The sequence below is a fragment of the Vipera berus genome (genome assembly GCF_964194415.1).
Source record: "Vipera berus genome assembly, chromosome: 1".
Taxonomy (NCBI): Eukaryota; Metazoa; Chordata; class Lepidosauria; order Squamata; family Viperidae; genus Vipera; species Vipera berus.
The window spans coordinates 225,439,222-225,453,539 of record NC_138202.1 but is presented as its reverse complement, the minus strand read 5'-3'; the positions used below and the strand labels follow the sequence as shown (position 1 = coordinate 225,453,539).

General features: G+C 37.7%; 1 protein-coding gene across 1 annotated transcript in view; it reads right to left on the bottom strand.

Annotated features, from left to right (window-relative positions):
* Positions 1-14,318, bottom strand: part of ARHGEF10 (Rho guanine nucleotide exchange factor 10) — a gene marked incomplete at its 5' end in the record, with an annotated part of 108,630 nt that overhangs the window by 76,302 nt on the left and 18,010 nt on the right. Inside the window, 6 exons of the mRNA XM_081314445.1 lie at positions 1,971-2,150; positions 2,308-2,381; positions 5,780-5,890; positions 8,745-8,883; positions 9,972-10,088; positions 13,696-13,859. Coding sequence (XP_081170571.1) covers positions 1,971-2,150; positions 2,308-2,381; positions 5,780-5,890; positions 8,745-8,883; positions 9,972-10,088; positions 13,696-13,859 — 785 coding nt within the window. The remainder of the gene's footprint in view (positions 1-1,970; positions 2,151-2,307; positions 2,382-5,779; positions 5,891-8,744; positions 8,884-9,971; positions 10,089-13,695; positions 13,860-14,318) is intronic.

The following is a 14,318-nucleotide window of genomic DNA, read 5'->3' as shown; positions in this document are numbered from 1 at the left end:
AAATGCACATTATCAGTCAGTTACAATAAAGAACACATATTTCTAAAAAAGTATTCAAGATATTCAGCATATAGTCAAAAACTGTAACTTTTATTTTAAAATATTTAGTCACATTTTAAGGATCTCTACAAAAGGCTGAATTAGCAAGGTTTTAAGGGACGCGGTGGCTCAGTGGGTTAGGATGCTGAGCTTGTCGATCAGAAGGTCGGCAATTTGGTGGGTCGAATCCCGAGTGCCGCATAACAGAGTGAGCGCCTGTTACTTGACCCAGCTTCTGCCAACCTAGCAGTTCGAAAGCATGTAAAAATGCAAATAGAAAAATAGGGACCACTCCGGTGGGAAGGTAACAGCGTTCCGTGCGCCTTTGGCGTCTAGTCATACCAGCCACATGACCATGGAGACGTCCTGGGACAAGCGCGGGCTCTTCGGCTTTGAAACGGAGATGAGCACCGGCCCCTAGAGTTGGAAACAACTAGCACACATGTGCAGGGGAACCTTTACCTTTACCTTTAGCAAGGTTTTACCAAGAAATCTGACATGCTATTTCCATAAAATAATATTGTTTCGGCATTTGCCTTTAAGATTATACCTCATAATTTCAGTGTCACTGATACTATGATACTTTGTTAAGAGGATAGCCTGGATAGACTATGACAGCAATAAATCAAGGAATGTCTGATTAAATGCTGTATCATTTAAGTGAGTCCATCCATCTGAGGAAATGAGCTACAGTTCATAAAGCTTATAATACGTTAGTCTTAAAACATGATACAATGGGTCCGAGAAATCTAATTCTGAAACTTCTTTTATACCTTTGTCACTTTTAACTACAACATTTGGATAGGAAATGAAAAGGAAGAAGAAATTCAAACAATACATCAGAAGGCAGCACTTCCATATCCTGGCCAAGAAAACAAGATGGATGTGGAGGCTTTAGTTTTAGGATTCACAGTTAGTTTTTCCTACTTGAAAGGTATGCAGTTAAGATTTTTAAAATAATGATAAGCCTAACTTTCTGAACCAATTAGCAATGGAAAAATTATTTTCAAAAGTATACAAATATGTCTGATATTAGAGTGAGGTGGCTTCTTGAGTTTATTTACCTTTCATTTGAAATTGTCATCTATATTATCCAAGACTTAATAATCAGAAAGGTTTAAAAACAATGTAGCTTTTGCTAAGATCTTAAAATTGAATACTTCTTGTTGCTAGGAAACTATTAGCACAAACTCCAAACTGAGTCCATTTAAAAAAAAGTTCAGTAAATGTATCAATGCATTATTTCACTGTAGGGATTTTATGGTGTCCTTAATACTGCAAGTATACATGTATAACACTTAGCTAAGTTTAAACTTTTCCAAACCAAGGGATGGTGATTGCAACTGAGGATGACATTGTTAACATATTTAAATTTTTTAGCTGGAGCAGTGGAGTTGTGCAGTGAGCCAGAATGCACAGTTGTGGTTGATTGGCACCAGAGTGCTGGCTCCTCCGTGAGGCAATCTGTGCTGTGATTGGTTGCTATGGCTGTGGAGGGGGAGCGCCCTTTTCCCCGTCTTTTTCTTCTGTGTGCCCTGTTTGGTCTGTCACGATGCTCCTGTTGGCCTGATTATCTTGTTTGATGTATATATTGATGTAAAATATATTTATTTATATAAAACTACAAGTTTGTGTCAAGTGTTTTCTGACTCCATTTGGACATCTGCTATACAATTCCCTGACAGACATTTTTTTTCTTCACAGTATTTATAATTCACCTCAGTTCCAAAGGAAGATAAAATTAAAACCAAAATAGGAACACAATAAGCAAAACATTGCCACCATTTGTCTTTAGGAGTGCAAAGGAATCTGATCTGACTCTGGGACAAAGGTTTTTGTACTTCTTTGGAATTTCACTTGTTCAGCCCATTTATGAATTAAACAGACATTTATGAATTAAACAGACCCCAAAGCTATGATCATTCACATACCGAGGCAACAAAGACATCCCCGATCATTTCAACAGAATCCCACTCCGAGACACGACTTGCCAGGGCCATCTGAAACATTGAATGACACTGAACAATTTCTTTAATTCGGTAGAAGACCATCTTCAGTTTCCTCTCACTCAATAATTTGGGCTCCATCTCGGAAAGAGGTTTTTCATATTGCTGAAATTTTTAAAAAAGGACATCAACTAATTATCAAAAACTATAATCAAATGAATTATTTTCAAAACTATAAACAAAAACATCAGCAATAATGAACTACACAAATGAGATTCATTCATCCTCGTATTTATTTGGCCTCAAAATGATAGTTACTTACCTCTAATATTCTTTTCAGAGCATCCACATAGTTTTTCTCACTATCAACCACAGCGCCTAAAATGTATCTTCGCACTACCTGTTAAAATATAATATTAAATATGGCACAATCAGACAGCTAATCTGCCATTCAAGGATACCTTTGCACAAACATTAACTTTATCTCCCTCAAATAGTCTTGTCTGATAAAGCAGAAAAGCTGGTCAGTTATAACTCAGTGAAACCAGAAAGACAATTTTATGAATGAAAAAGCGTTTCCACTATTTCAGAGACTTGTTGCTTATCTTTCAACTTCATGTACAGGTAAGCCTCGACTTACGATCACAATCTGAACCAGAATTTCCATTCTAAGCAAGGCAGTTACTCCCAGTTTTATGACCTTTTTGTCATAGTTGTTAAGTGAATCACTGCAGCAGATAAGTGACTCATGCGGTTGTTAAGCAAATCTGGCTTTCCCCACTGAGCTTGCTTGTCAGAAGCTGGCTGGGAAAGTCACAAATGATGATCATACGACCCGCGATGCTACAACCATTATAAATTTATGCTGTTTGCTAAGCATCTGAATTTTGATCAGGTCACCATGGAGATTCTACAGGAGGTTGTAACTCCAAGGACTAATCATAAGTGACTTTTTTAATTCCACTGTAACTTTGAATGGTTGTTAAATGAATGGTTGCAATTCAAAGAGCACATGTATACTATTCCTGCTACGAGCATGTATATAGGTAATTTATGGAAAATTAAAGGTAAAGGTTCCCCCGCACATGCGTGCTAGTCGTTTCCGACTCTAGGGGCCGGTGCTCATCTCCGTTTCAAAGCCGAAGAGCCAGCGCTTGTCCGAGGACGTCTCCGTGGTCATGTGGCCGGCATGACTAGACGCCAAAGGCGCACGGAACGCTGTTACCTTCCCACCGTAGTGGTCCCTATTTTTCTACTTGCATTTTTACGTGCTTTCGAACTGCTAGGTTGGCAGAAGCTGGGACGAGTAACAGGCGCTCACTCTGTTACGCGGCACTCGGGATTCGACCCGCCAAACTGCCGACCTTCCGATCGACAAGCTCAGCGTCCTAACCCACTGAGCCACCGCGTCCCTTATGGAAAATTACCTATTTAAAAAAAAGGAAGAAAACTTCCAGAAAAAAAAGAAATGTGGAGAAACAAAAAGGTAAGCTCAATTAGGGGAAAAAAAACCAACCAGAAGCTAAAACCATATTTATCTAGCAAATGGACATCTTAAAAAGTATACTATGGAAAGCAGCTAATGTTAAATACTGTATAATAAGGAGTTTAAATATAGAATTGCTTGCAATTTAACAATTTAAAGGTGTACTGTCATTTAAAATGATTTAATGCATGCCTGTCTCACAGTGAAGTGCAATTTTTTTAAAATCCATTTCCACTGTTAAGTACACATTATTTACTTATTCTAACATGATGCTGGCATCCAGCCTTTTTTTAAAGTTGTGTCAGTAATAGCAAAAAGAGGTAAGCCATATTATTTAACTTTCCTCCAGTCACTCATACCCAGAATTACTTTTTGGTCTGCACTGCACTGAATAAAAATCTTTTTCCTGGAGTCCCACATTCACAGACAAATAAACCTGCTGCTTTGCTTAATTACACACTATTCTCTCCACAAAGATGGAAACAGATGGAGATATTGTGAATCCAGAACAAGTGCCAGTAGCTATTTTAATCCTATCTGCCAGAGGATGGAGAGCCCCTGTAGGTTTTAAAGTAATCTCAGCTAAAGCCACAAAATGGCAACATGTATTTACATGATTGGAGTTTTTATACTTTTAAATAAAATAAATATATATTTTGCACACAAGACAAACATAATGGGCTGGGGAAGATTCTTCATTCATTGTTTCCGCAACTGTAAATACCAGTAAGTCATGTTTGTTCACTATTTTAATAAAACAACTGCATACAATTTCAGTAAACAATATAAGATCTATCAAGAAGAGTTAAAAAATGTTTTAACAGTTAACAAAAAAAATCTTTGTGAACTAAAAAAAAAGTGTGTAGTAAAATCCAGCAAAATACGTAGGGATGTCGCTGATTTTGCCACTCTGAAGATATAGTAGATGCCTGTAGTGCATCTACAAAATTAGGATTATAGAACAGGAAGAATATCTATATGTATCTGCCAGGATGTGTCTAAACAATAACTGGGTTCATTTACAGGTAGTCCTCAACTTACGACCACAACTGAGCCCAGAATTTATGTTGCTAAGTGAGACAGTTACTTAATAATGGGGAGTTTTCCCCCATTTTATGACTTTTCTTGCCACACTTGTTAAGTGAATCACTGCAGTTGTTAAATTAATAACACAGTTATTAAGTGAATCTGGCTTCCCCATTGATTTTGTTTGTTAGAAGGTCGCAAAAGGTGATCACTTGAACGCGGGATTTTATAACTGTCCTAAGTATGAACCAGTTGTGAATCATGTGACCAAGGGGATGCTGTAATGGTTATAAGTCACTCTTTACAGTGCTTTTGTAAGTTTGAACGGTCCCTAAATGAGCTGTTGTAAGTCGAGGACTACCTGTATCAGAGGAAACGAAGAATAATCCACAATAATGGCTTAGTATTATTTGTGAAGCAGGTTTATGTGGTCTGTAATAACAGCTGCATTTAACTCAGTTCCATATGAAAAAAGGTAAGATGAGAAGTCTACAAAGAATGGAGACAAGGGATTGATAGCCCTGCTTTCCATTCTTTGGGATCATTTATCAGAATTCTCCAATCACACATTGTTTCAGGACAATCCCTTGCAGCAAATGTCATCTCACTCTATGCTCCTGAAGTCAGTATTCTTATGTTCTTCATGAAACTGGATTAATTCCATTTGTACAGAGGACCTCCAGGTTTATTCCTATTCTGCTAAAAAAATTCTTAAAAAACATTGAGGCCTTCCTGAATTCTCAGATCAGCTAAAGAAGGTAGAAATTTCACTTTGAAATCATCCCCCAATAAAAGCCAAGGTATTTTCTAATGTGCTAAATTGAGCCCAGTTCATACAGGGATTGTTTAATCTAGCATTTCTTTATCTAGGGAAGGAGCAAGACACACAAGTGATTAACTGTGCCACCTGGTGGCAAACAGCAGCATGTTCAGAATTAAATCGTTTTCACCCCCAGAATATATTGACTAGTCTGTTACTAATTACAAGATTGAATTTTTGAACATGTCAAAATATAAGTCTACACAGAGCTGAATGGAATTATCACAGAATTTCATGCAATTAAGTTGTATTTTAGCTTCTCTTCAAAGACTTTACTTAAGGGATTTATCACATCAGGATTTGTCTCAACAATCAAGACAATTAATTGCATTTGAATTTCAATTTTGTGAGAGACAAATGTACATAAATCAGACATAAGATGCAGCAAAGTGACTTTACTCTTAGAAATTAAGCTATGTATAAAAAAGACTGGGGATTAGACTTCGATAGCATCCAACACACAAACCTGTTGTTGGGATAATCCATCTGGCATGGGAGTCATGATTGCTTCTGTGTGGATGCAATCTACATCAATAAACAGCTCCTCTTCCTCCAGACAGGTAGCTCTGTGTTCTAGAAATAAACCATATTAGAATTCCATCCATATATATACAGTATATATATACCGTATGTATACACACACACACACACACAAACACACATATATACAGTGTGTGTGTGTGTGTGTGTGTGTGTGTGTGTGTGTATAAAGATAATCAGTCCTAAATGTATTTATTGCTCAAATAATATTTTCATTTGCTCCACCATTATGGAGTAAAAATGTTGAATTCCCACATTCATTGTTCTAAGAAAAATTCAACATACATTTACCAATCGTTTTTATACAGCAGTATTTTTAAAAAAATAATTAATTCTCTAAAGTAGGAAACCTATATACTCTCTCCATGAATCTACAATGCACAGAATGCTGTCGTGCACCAGTGCAGCTCTACGCAGGCAGGGGCTATGTAAACCACATGTTTCTCCTTCGCCAAGCCATTGGTAAATATATAAATGAGAAAGGAGGTTGAATGTACATTGCTGGTTTAGGGATAGCGAGAACATGAAAAGTCTTAAAATTACAGAATTGAAGGTTATTCCGAATGTGATTAACGGTATTACAAAGTGGAAGTAGAGCATGTGGAAGAATAAATGGAATATTTAGCAAGTGTTTTAACATTAAGGGGGAGTTAGATGGATCTATAATACATTCATGGAAAAATGTATTCGGGGTTTTCATGTGTGTGTGTTTTTTTAAAGTAGGTATGTTCAGGTTGTTAACTGAGATGCATTGCAACGAAGTAGTGGTTTGACAGGGAAATGGAGCAAATAACTGCCAATTATACATAAAGAGCAAAACGTATAAGAGGAAAGAACAGGATTTGTGTATCTCGAAATGTTTACTAAAGATGCAAAAATGGGCACGTACATTTTTAGACTTGCAAATGCTACTATACTGTAAATGTAACAGTAGCATGCAGTTCATTGTGAGGAATGTTTCACAAAAGAAGCAAAAATAAGCTCATTTAAAAATATTCTTCTGTTCACCATGTAATATGGAAGGGAGCTTTGAATATATCAGGAGAAAAATAAAAATAAGTTAAGTGCAGAGGGAACAGGATATTTAAAGACCATGTATCAAGAATACATTACTTTTCTTCTATACAACATCAGATTATCAGAGACGGCCTGGAGACATCTCTGCAGTTTTCTTGGCAAAGTTTTTCAAAAGTGGCTTGTTATTGCCTCCATCCTATGGCTGAGAGAAAGTGACTGGCCAAAGGCCACCCACCTGGCTTTGTGCCTAACACGGGACTAGAACTCACAGTCTCCCAGGTTCTAAGCTGATGCCTTAACAACTACACCAAATTGCTTCTTTTCTAAAATATACAGATGCTAAATAAATGTGGACACAACACAAATATGAATGACTAGTATGAAAAAGGTGCACCAAGCTGGTTTGGTCACAGATAGGGACCAAAACAAACATGTGAAGAGAAGAGGAAAGAGAAATCCCCCCAAAAAAACTTGATAGTTGAACATCTTGTCTTTGATGAGATCCTGAGAAGAGAATTTAAAAGAAACGCTGTGAGGGAAGTGGCAACAAACATGATAAGAACAAGCAAGGAAGGACAGAAAATCTGTCCTGTTTGTAAGGACGGAAAATTTGAGGAGGCAAAGTACATGGTGTTTTTGGAAACTATAATACCACAGGGCTTTTTCCCCCCTGTGCCATGCCTTTCCTTTCTTCCCCTTACTATCTCCCTCCGGATAACATTGCTTGCCATGTGTGGCAAGCTGGTGTGCATGTTGTGTCTGTGTGTGTCTGTGTGTGCGTGTGCTTGTGCTTGTGTTAAGTCCAAAGTTTTTCCTCCAAGACATCCATTAATGAAAATTAAGTAGTCAACTGTATGTATAACCTTCAGAGTATTTGATTTGAGAAACCACCTCAGGTGAATCACAGAGTTGTCCTAGCATTATTTTCACAACTTCAGTCAAAAACCATAGCATACTCATCCAGAGCAATATGATTTTAAGAGCAAAAGTACCAGAAATAACTGTTGTGATTCAGGGTCAGCCTGTGGGTTCGGCAGTTGGGTCGGATGACTCGGATGACTCAGATGAGGGGGAGGAGGGGGGTGTTGAAGAAGAACTTGCTGATGATGGCTTGGAGGCTCCGCAGAGCCCTCAGCCAGGCCCCTCTTACTTGGTGGAGACCCAGCTGCGTGAGCTCGACAGTGTGGATGAAGATGACCCACAGCTGGCCCTGTTCAAGGACGCCCGACGCAGGAGGCAGTCAAGTAGGAGCAAGCAGAGAAAGGCTGTGGGACTTCTCGGAAGGAGGCAAAGAGAGGCCACGCCCTGAACTCTTATAAAGGGAGTGTTTGGGGGAGGGCTGGTTTGCTGAAAGCAACCGCTCCGATAGAGGATCAAAGCTCCGGTATCTTGTTTCATGTTTTGTTGTTTGTTTGTGTAATAAATTTGGCAGACGTATTCCAGCCTCTGCCGTTTGTACAGGGGTTGCCTTTCTGCAAGGCCGGTAGCAGGCTGGTACAGAACAATAACATTATCATCCCAGTCAAGATCATTAATGCCTTATCCATTTCTGAGAGTGAAACTTCAAACAATTTCAGTTAACTTCTATTATTCTGTTAATAAATTCAATTTAATTGCACACACAAGCGCGCGTGCACGCACACACACACACACACACACAGAGTTTTTAATCTTAAACTCACTTCTATTTTTTTTCCTTCAAAAAATAAGTTCAATTAATATTTCCTTACCTGAAAATCTGGATGATATTTCATAAGGCTACCTATGAGCTTATTTAGTTTTCTGAAGCAATGTGGTTTGAAAAATAGTTACACATTTCAATGTTATTTTGCTATAAATGGTTAATTAGTAGTGGATGATCAGTGCATACCTTGACTAATAAAGGACTTAGTTCTGATGAATGACCGACCTTTCTTCACAGCCGCTTTAGTTTTTTCAAGTCCGTCTTTGGTGCCTTCCCTTGCTGCTCTCATGAGATTGTGCATCTGCAAGACAGGGACAAACAGATTCTGCATGTTCAATGAGTAATCAGAGTAGCATTCAAAGCGTTACAAATGTTATAGCAGATATGACATGACAAGCACTGCTTGTTAAAAGAACAATGTCAGGTTGTGGAGACCAAAGTCAACAATCTATGCTCAAATGATTAACGCCTGGTAATTAATATGCCAGCTTTTTTTAATGTTGTTATCTTCCATATTTATATACACAGAGAGAGATAATGAAAATTTACACACAGTATTTTCCAGTATTTTACTTCTTTAACAGAATTTAAGGAAACTTACCCCCTTTGCCATTTTTATACCTACCTCTTGCATTTCTCTCTAGACTTAATCTTAATATCAAGATACCACATCTCCAAGTTAAGTTCAATATACACTCAAAAAGTTCAGAACACTTGACTAAAATGTTTTGAAACACTGCTGCAACTTTTAATGCTTATTTTTATGGAACTTATATCTCACTTAAAGTGGGATGAGCAGAACAAATTAACATTATAGAAACCATCCTACTATTTTTCTTTGATTGCACGAATCTTCATATCCAGAAACTGGGGAAGGGGGGCCAGCATGAGAATTTCCTTGCATAGCTCACCATGCATATCTGAATTTGGAGAGAAACAGGGACAGTGCTCTCAATTTTCACTTGCATTTGCAGTTTCAATCTGTCTGCTCCTTCATGGAAAATGTTTTCCCCGCTGATCCCATAACAAGCTGAAGTAATGCTGGTATCCCAATTACATGTTGACTATTTAATGCTAAAGGATATTTATACTGAAAAAGAAAAACAGCAACCACATTTATTCAAACTCCCACAAAAGCTAAAATCTACATGATCTTCCAGAGAGACATCCCATTAGTAATGACGACTCATCTAGGTGAATTAAACTGCAATAGTATAGCCAAAAATCCAGAAAGAAAATTAACTGTATTTTTCAATCCCTAAGTATTAAAATAGCAGTCCCAAAAAGCTGGCATAAAACCCGATAAAATTATTTTAAGGTGATAGCAATGCAAACAGCACAGGGTGAATACATGCTGTTTTTTTTTCATCAGCTGTTTTAACATTGATCTGGTTAGAAAATCAACGATGTTACCTTCAGCTCGTGTTTTTGCTTTAGTTGCTGAATCTCCACTCCTCCCACTGTGTTGGTCATCAGATCTTTCATCTTTTTCTCATAGTGCTCCTTTAAACGCGTTAGGTCATGAGAAAGCTGCAGCACACAAAAAGATACAATCTTAAAATTTACTTTAAAGGGGTTGGGCTGTACGTGCACAAACTGCTGGGGGCCAGATAAGAAAAAACGAATGATAATGTAAAAAAAAAGAGGTATATTTTGCTCCTAAAGTTCATATACAAGTAGTCCTTGACTTACGAGCACAACTGAGCCCAAAGTTTCTGTCGCTAAGTGAGTTTTGCCCATTTTATGACATTTCTTGCCACAGCTGATGAGTGAGTCACTGCAGTTGTTAAGTTAGTAACACGGTTGTTAAGTGAATCTGGCTTCCTCGTTGACTCTGCTTGTCAGAAGGTTGCCAAACGGTGATCACATGACACCAGGACACTACAACCGTCATAAATAGGAACCAGTTGCCAAGTGTCCAAGTTTTGATCATGTGACCATGGGGCTGCTGTAAGAAATAGCAGTTGGATGTAACAGGAATGGGGTATTTAAGAAATGTATACAGCATATGGTAAAGAGCCAGTTTGGTCTAGTGGTTAAACCATCCGGCTAGAAATAGGAAGACCAGGAGTTTAAGTCCCACCTTAGCCATGGCAGCCAGCTGAGTGACCTTGGACCAGTTTCTCTCTCTCTCAGCCCAACCCATCGCACAGGGTTGTTGTTGTTGTTGTTGTTGTGGGGAAAATTGGACAAGGAAGGAATTATTGTCTGTGTTTGCTGCCCAGAGTTATTTATAAAAATAATAATGGTGGGATGCAAATAAATAAATCAAACTAAACACAGTCTTTACTTATGGCCTTAGACCACTTATTAGACGGGCATTATTAAGCAATGCACATATTATCTCTGTTACTTTAATTGGTTCCAATGTGGACCAATTTGGCTATGGTTCTCCTTCGTAAACACGTAGAAGAAAACATCCAGTTAGTGAACAAGCAAGCTCTGCAATGTGGTGCACAGGAAACACTGAATATATAGTTTTTTATTTTATTTTTATTTATTTTAATCCCATTTATATCCCGCCCTTCTCCGAAGAATCAGGGCGGCTTACAATTTAAGCACAAACCAATGTTAGCGGCTATAGTTAGCGGCTATAGAGATCTCTGTTAGCCTTTTGCCATGAAAGATAGGGGGTACTGTATGCTATAGGAAAGGAAATTGTGGATAAGAATCACTTTAGACACTGCTTTCACTACAGAGTTAACGAATGAAAATCCCTGAAACTAAAATATACCTTGCTTGACCGCTTTTTATGAAGTTCCAAGAGACAGGTGGATTGGGCTGTCTCATCTGATTTTCATCCTGTGATCATCCTAAAATATTTTAATTAGGAATTCATTGTCACTAGTCTTTAGAATAATGCCTTAATCTCTACTGAAACCTTTTTTATGGGTCAAGTTGAATGCTTCTTCTAAGATCCAAGAATCCTGGGGAGGACTGATAAACTTCTCTACCATACAGCATAAAAGAAGACATTAATCTCTCTTCTGCAAAGCGCACTTGCTTCTCAAGCAGAATATTGCACCATTCCAACTAACGTGTGTGTGTGTGTGTGTGTGTGTGTGTGTGATGTGTATACACACACATTGAGTCAATCTTGACTTCTGGCCGCTGCCTAGAGAAGTCCCTGCAGTTTTCTTAGCAAGATTTTTAGAAGTGGTTTGCCCACATCTTCTCCCTGGGGCTCAGAGCGACTGGCCAAAGTCACCCATGGGACTTCATTTGTGCAATAAGACTAGAACTCATAGTCGCCTGGTTTTGAGAAAAGTACCTCTGCTCTAATCATTCAAGCAACTTGTGTACTTTCCTTTCCGTTTTTCAACTTCATTGAATTAATTTAGGATTCCCAAAGCCATAGAATTAGAGAACTGAAATAAATGTTTTGTGTGATAGAATTATACTTTCATCTTTTTATTAGCGTTTTATACAGTTTATCAGAATTTCCAGAAGGAGTCACAGGAAGAAGACAGTTACTGTCCTTATAGGTCTTATACATGGCAATCAATTTGGTTTTAGTCCTGAAATGACCCAAATCAAATTATGGTTAGGGTTTTACTATGGCACTTTTTAAAAACTATGGAGCACTAACTATTCTTACTAATTAAACCAATTCTATATAAATTATTTTAACTATTCAAAATTAGTTATTGATACAGCATTCAATTTAAAACCTATTTTTCATAATAATAATAATAATAATAATAATAATAATAATAATAATAATAATAATAATAATAATAATAATAATAATAATAATAATAATAATAATTTTATTTATATACCGCCCTTCTCCCGAAGGACTCAGGGCAGTGAACAGGGCAAGCATAAAAAATACAGAGTTACAAAAGTTAAAAAGGATTAAATATATGCCCACTAAAAACAGTACGTACAAATATTAAAATAACAATAAAAAAACCCCGCCCATCCCCCATCAGGCCAGGCCGGCTTGTTCAAATAAGTGTGTCTTCAGATCGCGACGGAAGGAGCGGAGGTCTGGCGCCATCCGGAGCTCAACCGGGAGCTGATTCCATAGTTCCGGGGCGCCCACAGAGAAGGATCTCCCCCTGGGGGCCACCAATCGACATTCTCTGATCGGTGGCACCCTGAGGAGGCCCTCTCTGTGGGAACGCACAGGGCAGAGGGAAGTTGATGCCGGCAGCAGGTGCTCCCTAAGGTAATGATGATGATGATGATGATGGAAGGGACCTTGGAGGTCATCTAGTCCAACCCCCTGCTCAGGCAGGAAATCCTATACCATTTCTTAAATGTGATTCTTGTTTGCATCACTGTTAAATTGTTAAATTATTTACAGTAAAGCATTGTACACCCCAAGCCTCTGATCTCAAATTTCCCCTAATGCTCTTTCTTTCTTCACTGTTGTTTTCAGTTCTTTCAGGCTAGATCTGAAGTGTACTAGTTTTGAAAAAAATTAAATGAATGAAGTTCACTTGTACTATAAGGGTGTGAAGCTAGAACATTACTTACATTTGAGGGTTTATCTGGTTGTTACAGAGAGTTATAAAGGAATGGATTAAACATTGTATTAAATATTAGAATTCATAAGATAACAGTATCAGGCTCAGCCCAAGAATGACATATAGATAGAGCAACCCAGCCAAAGTTATTTCCTCACATTAATAGACAGAATCTTGCCAGACTAAACTCTTACTACTCTCAGTCTAATAATGGATCTACCCTGGGAGATTCTAGGGCGTGGCTATCTGCAATCTCTTCCTCTTGTCTCCTATCCGCCTCTAGGCTGTGTTGACATACACACACCTCTTGGAATGTGCTCCCTCCTTGCTGAGAAACAGCCATTTCACTGTTATCCATCACACCACCTCTCCCTTTGTAGGTACCATCCATCACATTGAGTACCTTCTACCATATACTGCATATAAACTGCATCATGGGATGTCAGGAAATAAGAGCATCTGTATTAGGGTTAATACTTTCTGAATGCAAATGGATTTATGCAGTGCCATAGGATATTCTACTTCTTCTTTCAAAACTGCTCAACATTCAGTGTATTTGTTATGGCTTGGAATTATGTAATGCAACTGGATGATATAAACATTGGCCTACTACAACTTTGGGAAGCACAAATATGCTAGAAAAAGCCATCAGAATTACATACTTGTCTTCTGTGGTTGCCACGCAGAAAAGAACTGGGTATTCCATTTTTATACTCTGAGTCGCTTTGTTCTTCATAGCTTTCAAATTCACTTGAACTCCACCCATATTCTAGGGAGCTATTTCCACCTTCATCTCCGTTCTCAACATCATCATAAATCATCTCCTCTGCATCCATTAAAAATATAAATATAATTAAGTTATATTCATGTAAAAATTCTATCTCAGATATCTGTGACTGTAAATGAAAATCTTCCTTTGCTATTTTCAGTCCGAGGAATGAAAAATAACGAGAGATTTATAAGGAAAGGTTTATTTTCAGTGCACTAATTTTAAAATTTGGACTTCAGGCTTAGACTCGAAAAAATTATAATCTCTAGCAAATGCAGCTTATTTTTTTTTAAAAAAAAATCTGAACTTAAGCTGATATATTTTTATTGTGTGCATGTTTAAGAATGACTAGCATTTTCTTCCATTACTTCATGTCTTACAAACTCCATTTCCATTTATTTATCTATTTCCTTTCACAGTTCAAAGCTCATTCGTAATTTATATTATTGAAACAAAAAATAGATTTTAAAATTATAAAATCATAAAATTAAAAAACATGACATCCTAGTCATTGGT